Genomic DNA, 17,296 nt, shown 5'->3' with positions numbered 1-17,296 from the left:
ATGTCCTATACTATTTGCATTTGCACTACTAGGAGTAGCACGATTGGGTAGCTTACACATAAAAATAGGCAATCTAGTGTTATATTGCTTAACATTTTGTATTTGTTTAACATTGTAGCTATTTTAATTACATTAAGAGGAATGAGGCATTTTTCTAGGCAAGGAAAAGGTTGGTAAGTGAGCCATTTTTGACTCACTGTGTCGAATCATTTTATCAAATCATTGTATCCCATTGCAAATTCTAAACACTACCAAGAGTATTTTATGCTGAAAATGTGACCTCAGAACTTGAATCTGTCTGTTGCAAACTGTTGGTCGAAAGGAAAATGGTATATTACAGAATGACCCTTGATGGAGTTTTCATCTTTTCTTTATAATTGCATTTAATATTGCAAGCTCTTGTTGCATAGAATCTATCAAATCCTCAGCAGGTGTAAATCAGCACTCAGGTTAATGGAGCTAGACTGATCATTGCCAGATGAGGATACAGCTCTCCTTGTAACCCAGTGATAAAACACAAGCTTCTCTGTAACACTGGAACTTTTAAATCAGAATCTGAAAGCTAGAACTGGCTGGCTGGTGAATTGCCGGTTATTTGAACACAAGAACAAAATGCATTTCCACCCCAGTCCGCGCTTAGGCAACTAACTCTGCTGCTTTCACACATTGTTAGGGAAGAACCTTTCATGGAAAATAACTGGAAGATAAGTGTTGTTAGGGACGGGCCCATGGGCTAAGCACACAAGCTTCTAAAACTGTGTAAACTGTCAACAGGATGATTGCTTCTGGCAAAGGTCATCCTCATGCACAAAGAGGAAAATGCATCCTTTTTCAGGGGAAAGATGCAGGGGGCTTCTTGTGTAAGCAGTTTCCCAAGACCTTTGCCTTCTGATCATCCCCAGACAGGGAGAGGGGTCAGACTTGCAGTAGGGCAGAGAACAGGACCAGAGAAATTGTAGTTTATCTTGATGTACTGATGTACTTTATAATTAAAAATTTCTCTTAATAGATAAATCTTCCAAAACCAGGAAGGAGCTGCAGGAATGGAGCTTCACTGAGCAGGTGTGGGTGGTGGAGCCTTCTTTTATTGCTAATCAGCATAGTTTTGCCATTTTTAGAAAAGGACATGAGGCTGCGCATGGAACTTTCTAAAGAAGGAAAAAACAGCCCTGCTTTGAGCAGCAAATGATCTACATCGAGTGGCTCATGAGAAAAGCCTCACAATATTGCCCCCTTGCTCTTGGTGAAAGCAGGAGGTGAAAGTGGATTTGCATGGTCCTTCCAAGGCGCTCTCCAATTCTGTTCGGAGGGGTGGGAAGGCAGTGAAGAGCTGTGAGATGTGAGGGAGGCCTCCTGCCTGTTCAGATGCTCCCCAGGGTCCAGGTGCTGAACAGGACAATCAAGCGACCCAGCTGTCACAGCCCCACGGCCCCATGTGGCTATTGGTGGTGGTGTGCAGCAGGTCATTTTTCCTGAGAAGCCACAGAGCAGGAGCAGTCTACAGAGGTCTGGCCTCTATATTCCGAAATAATATAAGTAAAAGAGTTTGATGGGATGAGCGAAGAAAATTGTAGTGAATATCAGAAAATCAGGTAAAAGAGAAGTAAGCCCTTTTCTTTCTTTCCAAGTAAAACTCTTCTTTGAATAATTTGAAAGCACTTCTAGGACCTAAACTGCACAGCTTGGAAGCAGATTCTTAGATAAACCAAGACACAGCAAAGCTAAGAAATGTACCCACACTGTGTATCATGTTATTATCAGAAACAGAAATGGCACTTAAATATCCATATCCCCAGCCAGAACCTGAGATTTTAGGTTCCAGCTCCATTATTTCAGCTATAGGTGATTATTTGAGTTCTAGATGATACAGCTGTAAGTATACATTGAATGTACAGTAGACACGCAATTCAATAACTGAATAGAAAAGATTTTCTAGTTTTCGATCTGTGCTTTAAAGAAGAACACGTGATCATTTTTTTATATTGACTTTCTAACAATTTTAAGTTCAAAGTGGATGAGGTCTTATGAAATAAACAAAAAGCTCTTGAAATTAAATAAATTGGGAAAGCTTGCACTTTCAAAGTATGTTTCTTTAAAAGATTGCAGGCAGTAATATTTTCCCTAAGTCTTCGACTTTATTAGAATAATTAAAAACAGAGATGCAGTGCTTTTTAGTTTCTTAGAATGTCAGAAATGCGGAAAGTGTGCCCTGTGCTGTACCATGCCTGGCAATCTTCATTTCCTGACAACAGCATGGACTTGATTCCATGTCTGCWTGCAGAATTCCATTTCCCATATTTCTTCTCTTAATAATACAGCTGTAATACCTATCCTGCTGATATGTTTTATGTAAAGCATGGTTAATACTGAAAAGTGTTATTTGCATCTGAAGATAGTGGAGTCTTTTCTGATTAGGAGACAGGTTTCTGGTAGTTCTGTAAGAAACGTATTTTCTTTTCCATTCAGTTATAATAATCATGTGAGAAGTGACAAGGAAACAGGAGTGCAGGACCAAAAGCCATCTGTTTCTCTTTTGGTATTTCATATTGCATGGAGCAGGAAGGTGGCAAAGCCTATGTGCTTAAACTTAGAGGTATAAAATATAATAGCAACATTTAACATCCAGCAAAGAAATACCTTTGAAGCAAAAACAGATTTTATTTTATTTTATTTTATTTTTTAGCAGGACCTGTTACCACAGCTATAGTAAAACTGGCTGCCACTTCTGTTTATGAAAACTTTGCTTTCAAGATATTCAACATATTTAGTTTAGACAGTGCATTGAGTGGAAAGTTGGCTTCCATTTCTGAAAACGAGTAGTTTCTTTTCATAATTCTGATATGTTTTGTTTTTATTATTATTCCACATTGTGCCGTTGAGACTAATTTTAYAGGTAAAGCTTGGTTCCATTTTAAAAACAGAAATTTGCTGCTGCTTCTAGAGGTAGAAAGTGAATGTTGAATAGACTTCATTGATGCTTACTTTTATGAAATGTAGCTTTTTGCAAGCACAGTGGGATTTTGGTGTTCTCATTATGTCCATACAAAAACCAAGTACTGTTTTACTCTGTAAATGGTTTATTCCAGGCAACCATATTTTGTAGTTGTTGTTTCTGCTTGCCATATGAACTTCTACTGGGTTTACTCACAGTGTGGATTTTCACCCTGCAGAATGCATAATGGGGAGTTTATTTAATAATGAGGTTTAATGGTAGATTTTAAAAGCAATACACTGCTGTTTGTTAGATTTGAGAGCCAGACACTGAAAAAAAAGATTGTGTGCATCTTGCTCTAGCATTAGCACACTTTTACCCAACCACTTCCCCCCTTTCACCTTACACATGCGTACATTTGCAGCCTTCAACTACTATGGATAACCAAATAAAAAAATACTRCAGTAAATATACAACTGGAATTTAGACATGAAGGGGAAATAATTGCCCTCTCCTTCATTTCAGGACTGATGACCCTGTTAAAGCAGTGAGATTTCCACTGTGTGCTAAAGATTATTCAGAGGAGAAGAATGTATTCGGGATATTTGGGCTAGTTAGCACTCAGTTCCCTTTTTCTGCAGTAATAGAATAGCCCTCTTTGTAAGATCACCCAATATTTTAGACCTGTGTAAAAGTTTAGGTCAGTCTTGGAATTCTGTGCTTTTGTTGGCCTGTCACCAGTTGGATCCTGTTTATAGAGTTCTCTTTTTTTCCTTCAGCTACTTTTATATGGCCCCCTTTCTCTTTTGTGGTCTAAGCCAGAATTCCTGGAAGGAGGTTTTACTGCCTGCAGGATCTCTAAGGCCACCTTCTCCGTGGACTTTTCCCTCTCCAACTGGCTGAATGCCACACCATGATTGATAATTTATTCGGTGGATCCGTTAGTGATTCTGTGTGTATGTTTTGTCTAGATGAAGGAAGGGCAAAAAGTCATTCTACCTAAATCTTCTCGGGAGCTGTCAAAGAAAGGCATCCTCTCCCGGATACAAGAAGTAGTGACTGCTCGCTTCAACACAATTGCAAAAGAGTTTAAAGATATTGACTCTTCAAAAGATAACACAGTATCAAAAGAGGAGTTCTGGGACATATGTAACCGACATTTTCTGCTGCTGACTGAAGAACAAGTAAGAAAACTATTTTATTTTGTGTTCGTGTAAGTGTACAACTGGGTAAATTGTCTGCAGCTATAGGAATGTGTTTGCATAGTGTTGAGTGTAGGCAAGTAGTTTAACAATTTGGATGTAATGAAAATGTTTTAAGACTATCATTCCAGGAACATTTGTTGCTACATTTGCGGGAGATTATTTTTTTCATTATCTCTGAGTATAGTTGTGAGCTATAATCACAGGCTTTCTGAAGCAAAGTCATGTAGATGCTATTGCTAATAGCTAAGGTGTGAATTTAAAGCACAGTATCTCTCTTTCACTACCTCCATATCTGGGTATTTGCTATTTTAAAAAGTTTCTTTTTTCAGTTTTAAGCCAATTCACTTCCAGGGTTGATGGGGAAAAAAGCATTCTTAGCATGGAATTAAAAGAACTTCCATGGGCATCTAATGTAAATCCCTTTTTCTTAGTAGCTATTTTGTCCTGCCTTCCTTGGACAAAGAAAGGGGCAAGTGTTTGACATTTCCTGGCCACCTCTCAGCAACATGTCTGCATTAAAGATTCCCCTGGATCAGCCTCAGCAGAGCTTCTGTACTCTTGAATTTACCTTGAGTGACTTAAGTCATGACGTGAATCTGGCAGTACAAACTATCTGATATGCACAGTGCTAATCTCAGGGGAACATGAGAGTCCGGTCTTTCATAGGATTCTGTTTCTGCTAAGCTTAAAATGAAAGAAACCAATTTTTATCTTTGTTAATGCTGTTTCAGTGTGATTTTTCCTAGTCCAAACTCTGGGTGAATGATTAAACAGAAGGAACCTTGACTACAAGATTTCAGATTTTACTCGACAGGACTCTAACCTTCATGTTCAGAACAGCATCAATGTCATTTGGCAGCAAACACAGAGCCCCCAAACTCATATGTGTCTGCACCACAGAAAATTATCGCAGTACTTTACTCATTGCAGATATATTCTCTGGTTTCTTGGCCCTGTGCTTCCCACCTAGCAACTTTGACTATACATCGCAGACAAGAGCAGGGCCTACTTGTAATTACAGTGAAGAGATTGCACAATCTGCCATATTATCAGGCAGTGCTGTGCATGTGAGAAGTTGCAGATTAACGCACGGAAAAAAATCAAAGTAGGTTCCACTTCCCCCTTGAGAATAACATAAAAGAACAAATGACCTTTGTGCTCTAGTCCTGGTAGTCATACCTTTGGTGAGACACCAAGTAGAAGTGCCATATCTGAGCCTAGAGCATCAACACCAGATGAAAATTGAAGTGAAGATTTGGTGTTACTCTCTCCTCATCCCTGCAAAACGCTGAGTCAGGGAGTCCRGGGTGAGCTCACAGCTGAGCTCTGGCCTAGGAGAAAGCACAGGCTCCAAACTGAGTTATGAAAAATCTCTTATTTTTTCTTTTTTTGGAAGCAGTAAGGCAGGTTTCTCCAGCCAAAAAGTCCTCCAGATTAGATCGTGTCTACTTTACGCTCAGAAAGAAGTGAAGGAAAGTAGGAGCTATTTTATACTTAAAAGAACCTCAGACAAGTGAAGAAAAAAAATCATGATAGAAACTGTCATCCATAATAGCAACTAGAAGCAGGCCTGTGGAGCCTCATTTATATAAGCAGCAGCCTCTGTGTGAGTGAGACTCAAGCCCTGTATCTCCAGAGATATTTTGGTTTTGACAGGCCTCTCAAAGATATGCCTACGTAGATCTATATGAAGATGCCCCAGGAGAGCCTCCCAATCTGGGTACAGGATTTGCCACTGCTAATCCAAAACCCTGCTGTTCAGGCTGTTCTTGCTGCTCAGAGTCATTACAAAAGTGTTACTAATAGTCATAGTCTGGATGACTTCACAGAAGATGTCTCCTTTTATCCTTTTCTGGATCATGGCCACTTATTGTTTGCTATTAGCAAGGCTCAGTGGGAATCTATGTAGAGTTGTGGATGAAGAATTTCTTCCTGACATTAGGCTTGTGATCCTGTGACCTTTTCCAGAAAAAGCTGAGGATGGTAAACGCACTGCAAGCAAGGTGTTTATTAATATCCTGCCTACCAAAATCCCCCTTTCCTTTACAGGCACTTTCTTCCTCTCTGCTTGAACTACCATTGCTATTTGCAGTCCCCCAAATGGCTAAATTTCATTGGGCTTTGAAAGAGTTGCTAGCTGTAGCTAACTCAGCTCATCAGGGTATTGTTCTATTTAATTGAAGTTTGCAATACACTTTGAGATCCTCATATGAAGTGTGAAGTATAATCACAAGCGCAAAATAGAATTGTTTATAATTCATAATGTGGTAGCAGCCAGGCCAGTGGGGGAAAGTTAAAAGGAAATTCAAAATGTATCCTTTGCCCTTTGAAGTTTGACTGCAACTTGGCACATGCATCAAAGAGGTGACTAGTTTCCTTTAGGGCTTAAGTCTCTGCCRAAAAAGATCAAATCAAAAGCAATCTGAAATTCCCAATTAGGTTTATATTAAAAATCAATAATGAAGGCCCTAAAAAGGCATACTGATGACTCTTGAAACGCTCACAAAATGAGTGCAGCTCATTTAAGGGCAGACTGTAATAATCCTTGTTTTGATTAGTAGCTTATATCATGAGCAGTCCCATTTAATTCAATGCAGCTACTTATGGAATAAAGTGCTATTCAGTGGAAGAGTAGCACAACCTCATCCATAGAATTCCATAGGTAACCATGAAGGCACATTACCTGCACTGCGTTGTGCCACCTTGACCTTGAAAGGTGCTTCAAGCAACAGAAGTAAGGGTATCAAAAACTCTAGGTTTTCTATAGGCTGTCTGTACTGTAGAGGTACAGTTCCTGACAATATATTGTAACTATGATTCTAAAGGCTGTAAAGATTTTCTGCTATGTTCTTTTGTGATGATTCATTTTTGCCCTCAGGGTGAAATAAATTGGTGATGCAAATACAATAACTGAGGGACTTGAATGGCCTATTGAGATGGTTGTAGAACTTAGGTGTGCCTGATAGCATGAGAAATTTGCCTCGGTTGTACTTAGACAGGATATCGGTGCACCAGGTATTTGATTTACACATCATGTTAAAACATTACTCTTCTATACTGCAACTCAGTCACTGCATCTAGTCACAAGGGTTAGTCATTTAAACAGCTTAGTAAGGGCCCAATTCAATTAAAAAATGTCCTGCAGAAATCCCTTTTTCATTGCTTTCCTAGCCTYGTGCAGGCTTCTACAGAGAAGCCATAATTTTTTTTAATAAGATGGACCCTAGGATTCCTTCTATTCCAAGCCATCTCCCCCCTTTCTTTTCAATGTTTTGTCATATGTTTAGTACATAAGGGGATTCTACTTTTTGTTTTTAAACTATCATTTACAAAAGTCATCTTTTGCTTCTTCATTAGTTTGAAAATCTTTGGAACACAGTGGATGTCAATGCTGGTGGATGGTTGAAGTATCAGGACTTTTTGAAGAAGTTCAGCTCAGGACTTGTAACAATGCCATCAAGCACTTTCAGTACAACTAGTTCTGCGTCTTCCACCAAGCCAGTTACCAGTGCCATGCTGGAGCCACAGGTATCTTCTCAGCCTGAACGTCCCAAGACATCATCTTCTCTGGGAGGGCAAAAAAGAGTAAGTGACAGCCATTTTAGGAATTTTCTGGGTTTTCATTTCTGTGCATAGGCTGAAAATAATACCTGTGGAACTCAGTGAAGGCATTTCTATTAATTGCCCATGAGATCAAGCAAACAAACATCTGTTAATAAGTGTAGTAATTTGCAAAACTGTGTTACAATGACAAAAATTGGGCCAGATAGTTAGTGTAACTCCGCTGAAGTCAAAGGATTTATGTCAGTTTATGCCAGTAACATACCCTGTTACCTTACTCACATCAGAGTTGTATTGCAAATAAAATTTGCAATACAACTATCTAAGTAGTCAAATTTTTGAGAACAAATTAAACAGCCAAAGTTTCAAAGGCTCAATAGCTGCAAAAGCAACGTAACAAATGTAAACCCTTTATCTGTGGTCATCTGCCAAAGCTAGGCATGACTGGCAGTTGCAGTTTTCCAAATGGTGTTTGCTGGCCTGTCCAAAAACATTCTCATGGTCTTGTTCTGCTTTCTAGTGGGTGACAAACTGCAGCTGTTAATGGCTGATAGTCTAACTGGCAGGTTTGCCATGAAGGCCAGTGATCTGAGAGAGGCAAGAGAAGTGGATTAGGAAGGCAATAGTTTTACTTCAGCTTTGCATCTGTACCTATAGTTCATGTCAATGAAGCACGTGGGTTGCCTGAACTTCCATGCTGTCATCTTCCACTAGCAGTAGAATTCACAGAAAGGTGAGGAAATCATTACAGGCATAAAAATGAAATATCATCCTTGTGGTTGCACTATGTATTTCATGTTCTTTGGCTACAACCAAACTTACAACAGAAAAATACAATACTTAGAGTTATTCAGTGCTCTGAACGGGCTTGAATTTTTCTTACTACTTCTACATGAGATGTTTAGCTATTGAAAAAAATAACAGATTGAACAAATTAAAGATACGAACAGTTTGTCGGGAGAGCTGGTCTAAACATTGGCCCACTGGTAGCTCAATTATTGCATTACCTGTAGGTTCTTTCTTAAAAAGCCCAGGCAATTAGTTACACACATCCTTCATGCTTTGATGCAGTTCTTACAGAAAGCAATGGAAAACTCCTCATTACTGTCAGTGGATGCTAGATTGAACACTATAACTCAAGTCTCCCAAACTCATGGCTGTTGGAAAGCCTCCGGCCAGCCTGAACCTGATCCTGATCGGATGAGGACCAGCTGATCCTGAGTGAATGAATGCCCTGGCAGCATTGCATGGAAAGGTGTGTGAGGCCTCAGCAAGTCTGCCCCAGTGAGATCCCCAAGGAGGCACTAGGAAGTCTCACTAAATATGAGAGTATATGTTGGATCTAGAAGTGTAAATACTGCTTGCACATATATCATGCTGTAGTAAGCTGAGGCTTTGCTTCCAGCTCACCCTATAGCACTGTTCAGGAAGGAGTCAGAAAAACACCACACGCCAGGGTCCTCTCATGTTATTTTTGCTATAGCTCTGCATATGGCCACAGTAGTTCTGGGTTCTTCCAGTATTAAATCAAAGCACCATTATTTTGTTATCCAGTGACTTTCCATTGGTCTGTTATTTCTGAAATAGTATTAAATAGCTTATCTTTTTTGAACACAGTATCTGCCATTTAACAAGAAATAGTTTGGAGAAACTGTAACTAAATTACAAATTAAGTGAAATCTAGAAAAAGTAGTCAAGGCTTATTAAATGAATAGTGTCATTTTGACACCAGGAGTTGTCTTACCATTTTTACCTGCAGTTTTACAGACAGAATTCAAATCAGACTCAGAAATGCCTCAAAAGGTCCATTAAACTCCATTATGGAAGACTAGAAACTGAATTTGTCATTTGATGTTTTGTCTACACAACCAATAAAACTTGGGAGGAAAAATCACCATTATCTCCTTCTTTTAGACACCAGCATCCAGCCGTCCTCAGACAACAGCAGCATGTTCTGGACCTGTCCTTAACTGTGAACCAATAGAAAATAAGATAAGAGAGAACATCAAGCATTCCTGGAGAAAAATACTGAAAGAGTGCAAAGAGAAGGATGTCAGCAAGCAAGGAGAAATCCCGGTGTCAGACTTCCTAGGTTTGTTACCATCTGAAAAATGTTTTATTCATTCTACGATGTGTTCCATTTTCTTTCTGGTGTCCCAGCCATAGGATCGTCTGGTCCCTAGCAAGTCACATCTACTGCATGACTGCTCCATCCTGCTATAGCAGAGCAAGAACAGCTTAAAGTAGCCTTGGGTGCAACACATTCTTACTCAGAATTAGCTATTCCTTGGGAAAGGAGAGTGTGGCTTTGCCTGTTGGTACTCATGGCATAGATACAGGATGGCTGATCACCTTCCCAATACACTAGTCCTTTGTGGGACTGGAGAGATGTGAATAAATACATTTACCAGACTTTTTCCTTGTGCTCTTGTATGTGCTTATGGTGGAATCCTGGTTGCACTGATCTTGTTGGCTGAAGGCCTGCTCATTTCAAAGGACCCTGGATTTTGCCCTTAGAAGAGCTGAGCTGTGCTGCTCTTCTGTTGTGTTCTCTTCTGGAGGGATGATTTTCTGTGCCTTCGTATAGGACGTTTGCACATGTAATAAGACAGTATGCCCCTGAATAATCAAATGTAAAGTCCCAGGTATAAGAACATGTTGTTAGTTTATCAGAACTTTTATCGCAGTTAATATCAAGAAGTACTTCTTGTGCATTTAAAATAACATGTTATCAGTCGGCTAAAACCTTGTTCAATGTGAATTGCCAGGCCTATAAGTATATGCATATGCATGTAGCTCTTCATAGCGCAAGAAATGCATAACATGTTTATGCAGCAGTCACTGAAGTGATGGCCTGCCAACATATTCCCACTAAAACTTGTCAATAGAATCCAATGTTTGGCTATTTTTAAGAGTGACAAAATGAATATTCCTTTTTTTGCATTTCTCTGTTATTTCAGATATAGCAGAGAAGTTAAAGTTGTATTTAAGTGAAGAGGAAGTTAACCAAATAACAACAAAATATGATTTCAAGAATAATGGAAAATTTGCATACTGTGACTTCCTTCAGAGCTGCATCTTGTTTTTAAAGCCACAGGAAACTTCCCTGCTACAAAGGATGATTATACAGAAGCCACAAATACTGGTATGTACTAAGCTTTTAAAAATTAAAATTATATATTTTTTCAATTTTTGCTGCAGTGACAGAATATTTCATGGCCTGATTCTATAGTCACTTTATGCAGGGACTTTCCAACATTCTCCTATTTAATCCTGTGATAACAGTTGCCTAATATTCATTTGGTATCTCCTTCAGTTAGAGGATTTAACTCCTTGGGATCATGCTCTGCCTATCCAGGTTATATGATAAATTTGCTAAAACTTGGATAATAGTTAGAAATAGAAAATATGGGAGCTGAAGTTCTAAGAGACTTTGAGCTAAATAAAATCAACTAAAAATAAAAATTGCAGGGGATGTCTCTTGGGACAGCCCCAGCTAGAGGTATTGTCAATGAACTATGCCTCAGCTCCACACTGAGCACAGTAAGAAAAGTTCAGAGGAAACTCTCACTTGCACTGTTGTTAATGGTCTCTAAAAAAATCTAATAGCCATGACTAGTCAGCACACATGACGCCCTTGCAGCTCTCCCTGTCACGCATACCCTCTCCACAAGCTGCAATGAAAAGGCAAAGGAGTCCCAGCACGACAGTTACACACGGGCTGTTCCCCTCTGCCCATGGTACCAGTCTAGGGCAGAAAAGATCAGAAGAAATATAGAAATCTGGGTCTACTGGCCCACAAAAGAAGACATTGGTAACTGTGTCCCAGTCAAGTTATGAAGTAGGAACAGTGCCAGATTCCAAATCTGCTCATTCAGCAAGCCTGCTACATTTTTAGGCTGTTTCTGACTGTGCCTAATTAGCTTAGGTATGGTTAGTAGCAGCATTTTATGGAGAAATTACATTACTGAACTGTTTTCAGCTGTGGAAGTGTGGAACAGATTGCTACCAAGGTAGGAAGAGAATATCATTAGGAATTATCAAGTATTCACTGCCAGTAGGGAGAGTAAGGTAAAACTATTAAGTTTTGCATCAAAAAACTTCATTATCTTACATAAGGTTTCCTTTATACACAAATGTGATGCTGTAAAATTCCATCCCAGTATTCTGGAGTGGATAAAGCAATAATTTTTAGGTCCCTATGCTATTGTCTCAAATCATTTTTGTTTTATTTATTCTATTCAGAAAACATAATGAAGAGCTCAGTCCAAGTTCTGAGCACCTTTATATAATGTAATATTCAAAGGGAAATTTCCTCATAGATTGCTCAGCCCATTCCACCTAGTAAGCATACAGACACACATCAAAAGGTATAATAAAAACAAATAAAACCTTTTTTTTGTGGCAGGCRCAACTCCTTCTCTTTCTCAAAAGCCTGAGAGAATCAGTGACCTAGGGCTTTATGGAGGCACCCTGGCTCTGAGCTATGAAAACAACCTGAGTTCTTACAGCCACTGTAATATGCTCTTTCTCTCCCTTCAGACCACAGGGGTACTCAGTATTCTGGGTGGCAGACTGCATTATTCATGTATCCACTCCTTCTTCAGCTACATATTCTGAAGGAGGAACACACCAAGAGCAAAGAAAGACGCTGCAGCTGGCGCCTAGGCCTCTCACAACACATATAGGTGCATCACAGCATCTATGTCCAGGTAGCAGATGTGTAAAATCAACTGTACATTTCCTTTGCACTGAGACATTTGTAGAGATGCTAGTGGCACGTGCAGCTGGCACAAATGGAGTGCTACTGACTTAACCCAATTACTATAATAATACCAGGAGAGTGTGGAGGGAGGTTGAGATGGAGCTGTAGAAGAAGAGGGCCGTACAGGAGATCCAGATCCTGTAGGTGGATTGAGGCTTGCTGACTTTTCCCAAAGTCCCTTAATCATAACTCAGGTATTATGGCTTTGTACAAGTGGAATGARTTCTGCCATAATGAATAGTTTCACACTTCATGTGTTCAAGGTTCAACAATGTAACAAGTTTAGTGAGGCTAACACAAAAGAGACAACATTTCCCAATAAAAATTAACTCTATGTTCCAGCTATTGGACTGTAGAAATGTTCAAAAATTGGTCACAAGGTATTTTATGTGCTAGGAAAAACATACAGTGGTGTTTTGTTTTCCTTAAATATCCTACTGCTCAAACAGTTGGCTTATGCATTCAGTCACTTTTAGCAAGAATTTCACTCTGAAAAATGAACACCGCAGAAAATTGAGAATGACTGAAGGAGGGAGTTGAAACAAGGACAAGTATAATACATGTGAAAACACTGAGATCTTAGAAGAAATAACACTGACCTCAGAATCAGATTCAAATAATAAAAAGTTAGGACTTTGACAGTGATTAAGTAAGTATGTCATCTACACTTCCCAAGAATATTAAAATGTTATAGGTTAAAATAATCTTGTGTAAACAGTAACTTGCAATAATTTGTAAACAAGTATTCAGTGGCCTATCACAGGTTCGGTCAGTATTTCATTCTAACACCTTTTCATTCTGCGTTATAGTCATGCACAGTTGTGTTCATGATATTAGTAAATGCTAGTTTCTCATCCAACTTTGACAGCTGAGTCCTGGACCACAAACCACATCATTCTTCAGTGCAGTGCTGAGAATTCAACCCCAGATCCTGCACTGCTGGAGACCAATGAGGCAAACTTTTAAATCCTATGATGAAAGTCGGACTGGATTGTTAAATATTCCAGATTTTAGACAAGTAAGTTGCATTTAGCAATTAACAGTCAGACAATTACAGTAGTCTAATCTAAGCTTCCTAACTGAAAGTTTTCTGAAAAATGGTACTGAACTTGAGTAGATAAAGTCATCCTGGCTTCTGCCTGTGATTTTAGCTCTAAGCATTACTCATGGTAATCTTTCTCCACATATGTATACACCACCTTGAGCACTGCGGTCTTGGTGGGGTCCTGCAATAACAGCTTAGATACAATTGAGAAAATCTGTCCCTATACAGAGTTTCAATATGCAGCTTTCACAAACACAAGGGAAGGGAATAAAGTGTTGACTGCATTGAATGAATCCCTTTGGCAGGTCTCCCTTCAGTCACTGCTACAACTTCAGGGTCCTGTGACCCAGTGTGACACCTGTAAACTGGTGTGTTCCCTTCTAAATGTGGAGCAGACTCAAGTACTCGCCATTTGAGAGTCTCTGTCCCTGGTTTCTCTTTTTGCTTTTCTGTGTGCAGCATAGTATTGTACCAGGCAGGGGATCCATATCTTCTGCAAGTATTTTGATATATTGCATCTCCTCAAACAGCAAAAACACACCTATAATCCTTGAATTGGGAATTGCTTCTTCATCTAGATCCATGAGGAGTTTGATTTTTGCTTAGCCTCAGCTTTACTGATTTCAGAGTCTTTGACATTGCTTTAACTAGAAATAATAATCTGTTGCAGAGTAATTTTAAATCTTTGCAATTCAGTTGCAAGAAAAAAATCACATGGGGCCCTAAACCCATGTAATGCTTCATCCATTAGGACACTGCTTGGTATCACTGCTGCTTTAAAGATCAATAAAGTGGACAGGACGCTCAGTCCAGTAAGCAAATGCTGAACTGCAGTATGCAATAACAAGGTGTGATTCTGAAGCTCCCCTACCCCTGGAGCGTGGGAAGCCAGCTTGTCGCCTGGCATAATTTAGAACCAGTCTAAGACCTATGAGATTGTAGCTGTCACAGAATTTCTCTTTGTAAATCTTTACTTATTTACATTCAGTGTGAACATGATGTGCTCTGGCCCCACTACATAGCTGAACTCTTTACACTTGCCTGCCCCTTTATGAAGGCTGAGGAGCAAGATGTATCAAGGTGGTTATATCAACCTTATGCCTGAGGCTCCAGGTCTATCATTGCAGCTTCCTGAGTGCTTAGGTACTGCCTCAGCAGACCTGGCTCAAGGGAGCAGGAGTGAAGATCAGGCCCATTGCATTTTCTTTTAAATTGCCATGTTTCTCTTTACCATTTCCAGGTAAAGCAATGTCAATGACTTTGAAATCAAGCTTCCTAACATGATTTAAGCAAAGCACACACACAGAAAAACCAGCCAACCAAATAACCTCCACATGTATCTAGATCAAGAAGCAATCCCTGATTCCAGAATACTACAAAGGTGTTTATTTGCTGTTTGACAAGATAGCAAATGATTTGTAGGGGATATGGATCCCTTTATCTCCTAAGTAACTTAATGTGCTGAAACAAGAAAGTTAACGCTCTCCTACYTTCAGTAACACTAGTATCATGGCTGTATTATCCACAAGGGGTCCCTAAGGTAGTTTCAGGTGCAGAGTTAACAGGGAAAGGTGGAAACTAATCTGAGTTTGCTAGAAAACCAATGACAAGTGGCACAGCACTCAAGGACGCATAGTCAGTGGCTGATGTAGCTTTTGGGTCTTAAGTTCCCAAGTGCATAGTGATCCTCAGAAATTAACACATTATTTACCTTTCATGTCAGAGCATTGGTGGCTGGACATTTAAACCTATTTAAGCGCTGCAAAATGCACAGGGTGGAATTTTTGAAAGATGCAGGTGTCTAACTTGGCTTTTAGCATCTGCTGAACCAGATGCTCCCTGGTCAGGTTGGTTCTCATGGAAGATTTCAGAAAGAGTGCTTGTAGGCTGAGCATTTGTCTCAGGAGAAGTAAAAGCCCAGAGTGCCTCATGGGCGTTATTACATACATACAGGTTTGCACAATTTGAGGGACTGGATTATTCCCTCTGTTACTCTGGATGCAAGAAATGCAGATCTTTCAAGGAGGGTAGAAAGGAAGATTATTCTGTCTCTTGGTCCCATCTCCTAATAGTAGAAAACCTTTTAAATATGTACTTTTTGTAAATCAACTTCAAGACATATGGGTGCTACCCATTTCCAAAGTGCTTTCTCACCCAAGTGCTGTTTGAGCAAGTGGGCAAAAGCCTTGTATATGCAGGTATTTAGGAATGCATCCCATGGAGTCAATATCGGCATTGGAAAACTAAGAGATAACAGGGAGGGTTTGATTTTCAAATATTCTGAGAAACCTAAGACTGAGTAGAGCTGAATCACCAAGCTCTTTTGTAAAGAAATTTTAGTGAGATAAACTGTTTTTTTCCTTTTTGCTAATCCAAAGCACTGAAATAAATTTTATTGTTTCTGTCTTTTGCAGGTTCTTCATGAGTGCAGCATTATCCTAACTGAAGAAGAGTTATTTAACATCTTGGAATATTATGATAAAACTCTGTCTTCAAAAATATCCTATAATGATTTTCTCCGGGCATTTTTACAGTAGGATTTAGTCAAATGCAGGAAGCTGTAGATAAAGTAGATAAAGAGAGTGACAGATTTATAATTTCAGATTTCAAACTAATAAATTAATTGAGTATGGCTTTTTTGTGTCTGTTCATTAGAAACCTCAAAATACTTAACAATTCTGACAGAGTGATCCTGTGTTGTGGATTAAATCTACATAGTGAGGGAATTAATTTTGCATAATCCATTTATCAAAAAGGAAAAAGACAACAATTAACAATGTCAAAATAATGCTTCCTAAGACATATCCAAAAGCAATGCATTTAAGAAAGTTCTTTTTTAAAATTTTATGCATTTTATTAATTACACACTCTAACTTCAGTAAAAAGGTTTACAAGGCATACTATTCAATTTCCTCAATTGTAATTTTCCAAATGTATTACTTTTAACTTATTATCCTTCATTATTCAAAACATCATCCTGTTCACAATCCATCTTTTTCCTCTACTTGATCATGCAGTGCCATATTTGTATTGCCAATGACATTACATGTTAACATGGAATGGCCTTTGAAACTTGAGCAGATGCCAATTGTGCATGGACACACCACCTTTTTCTGTTAAAACTGTTCTTCTGCATCCTTCAGTACAGTTGAAAAAATAAGCTACTTTACTAATCAGCTTTGGCTTCTTAACTGCAGAGGTATATTCCCAGTGCCAGCCTTGAGGTTTGTTTTTTAAGGATAATACATATTTTTATTTAATAAGCAGTAAACTGCAAAGTAAAACCTCTGGTGAGATTCCCCCATTCAGAAAAGTTATGTTTGAATATCTTGTGAGATACTTTGATCTTGACAAGGAAATTAAAAGATAATTGTTTTGACTGTTGAACTGTTGTGATAATTAAAGGATATATGATCATTAGAGCCTGCTTCCTGGGATTATATCAGCACTTAAACACTTATCTTCTCTGAAGAATTGTTAGATAAATATATCACTTTCTGGTTCTTGAATTAGTTTTCATCAGTACAGTGGAAAGCCCCATCCTCATCATCTGTATATATTTGGTCTGTTTTGTTCTCCAAAGTAGCATATAAAGATAAGTCAACAAAAAAACAACCAAACAAAAAAAAATTTGGAGCAAGTTACAAATATGTATGTGTGTGTGTGTATATAAATGTATAGAAGTATATATTCATATACACACGCACACATGCACCCCATATAGAGAGGGATAACTTTTTAAAGTCATAATGGAATGGGAAAGGGCAAAGGAATGGAATCCTGGTTTT

At 38.9% G+C, this 17,296-nt stretch overlaps 1 protein-coding gene across 1 annotated transcript in view; it reads left to right on the top strand.

Moving 5' to 3' along the window:
- Nucleotides 1–16,907, top strand: part of EFCAB6 (EF-hand calcium binding domain 6) — a 113,481-nt gene extending 96,574 nt beyond the window's left edge. Inside the window, exons 32-37 of the mRNA XM_026067846.1 lie at nt 3,904–4,116; nt 7,495–7,722; nt 9,613–9,790; nt 10,659–10,843; nt 13,332–13,481; nt 15,923–16,907. Of these exons, the coding sequence (XP_025923631.1) occupies nt 3,904–4,116; nt 7,495–7,722; nt 9,613–9,790; nt 10,659–10,843; nt 13,332–13,481; nt 15,923–16,045 (1,077 nt within the window). The 3' untranslated portion in view covers nt 16,046–16,907. The remainder of the gene's footprint in view (nt 1–3,903; nt 4,117–7,494; nt 7,723–9,612; nt 9,791–10,658; nt 10,844–13,331; nt 13,482–15,922) is intronic.
- Nucleotides 16,908–17,296: the final 389 nt, after the last annotated feature.

This window comes from Apteryx rowi, unplaced genomic scaffold, assembly GCF_003343035.1.
Source record: "Apteryx rowi isolate R43461 unplaced genomic scaffold, aptRow1 scaffold_263, whole genome shotgun sequence".
Taxonomy (NCBI): domain Eukaryota; kingdom Metazoa; phylum Chordata; class Aves; order Apterygiformes; family Apterygidae; genus Apteryx; species Apteryx rowi.
This window is presented reverse-complemented; position numbering and strand designations above follow the sequence as displayed.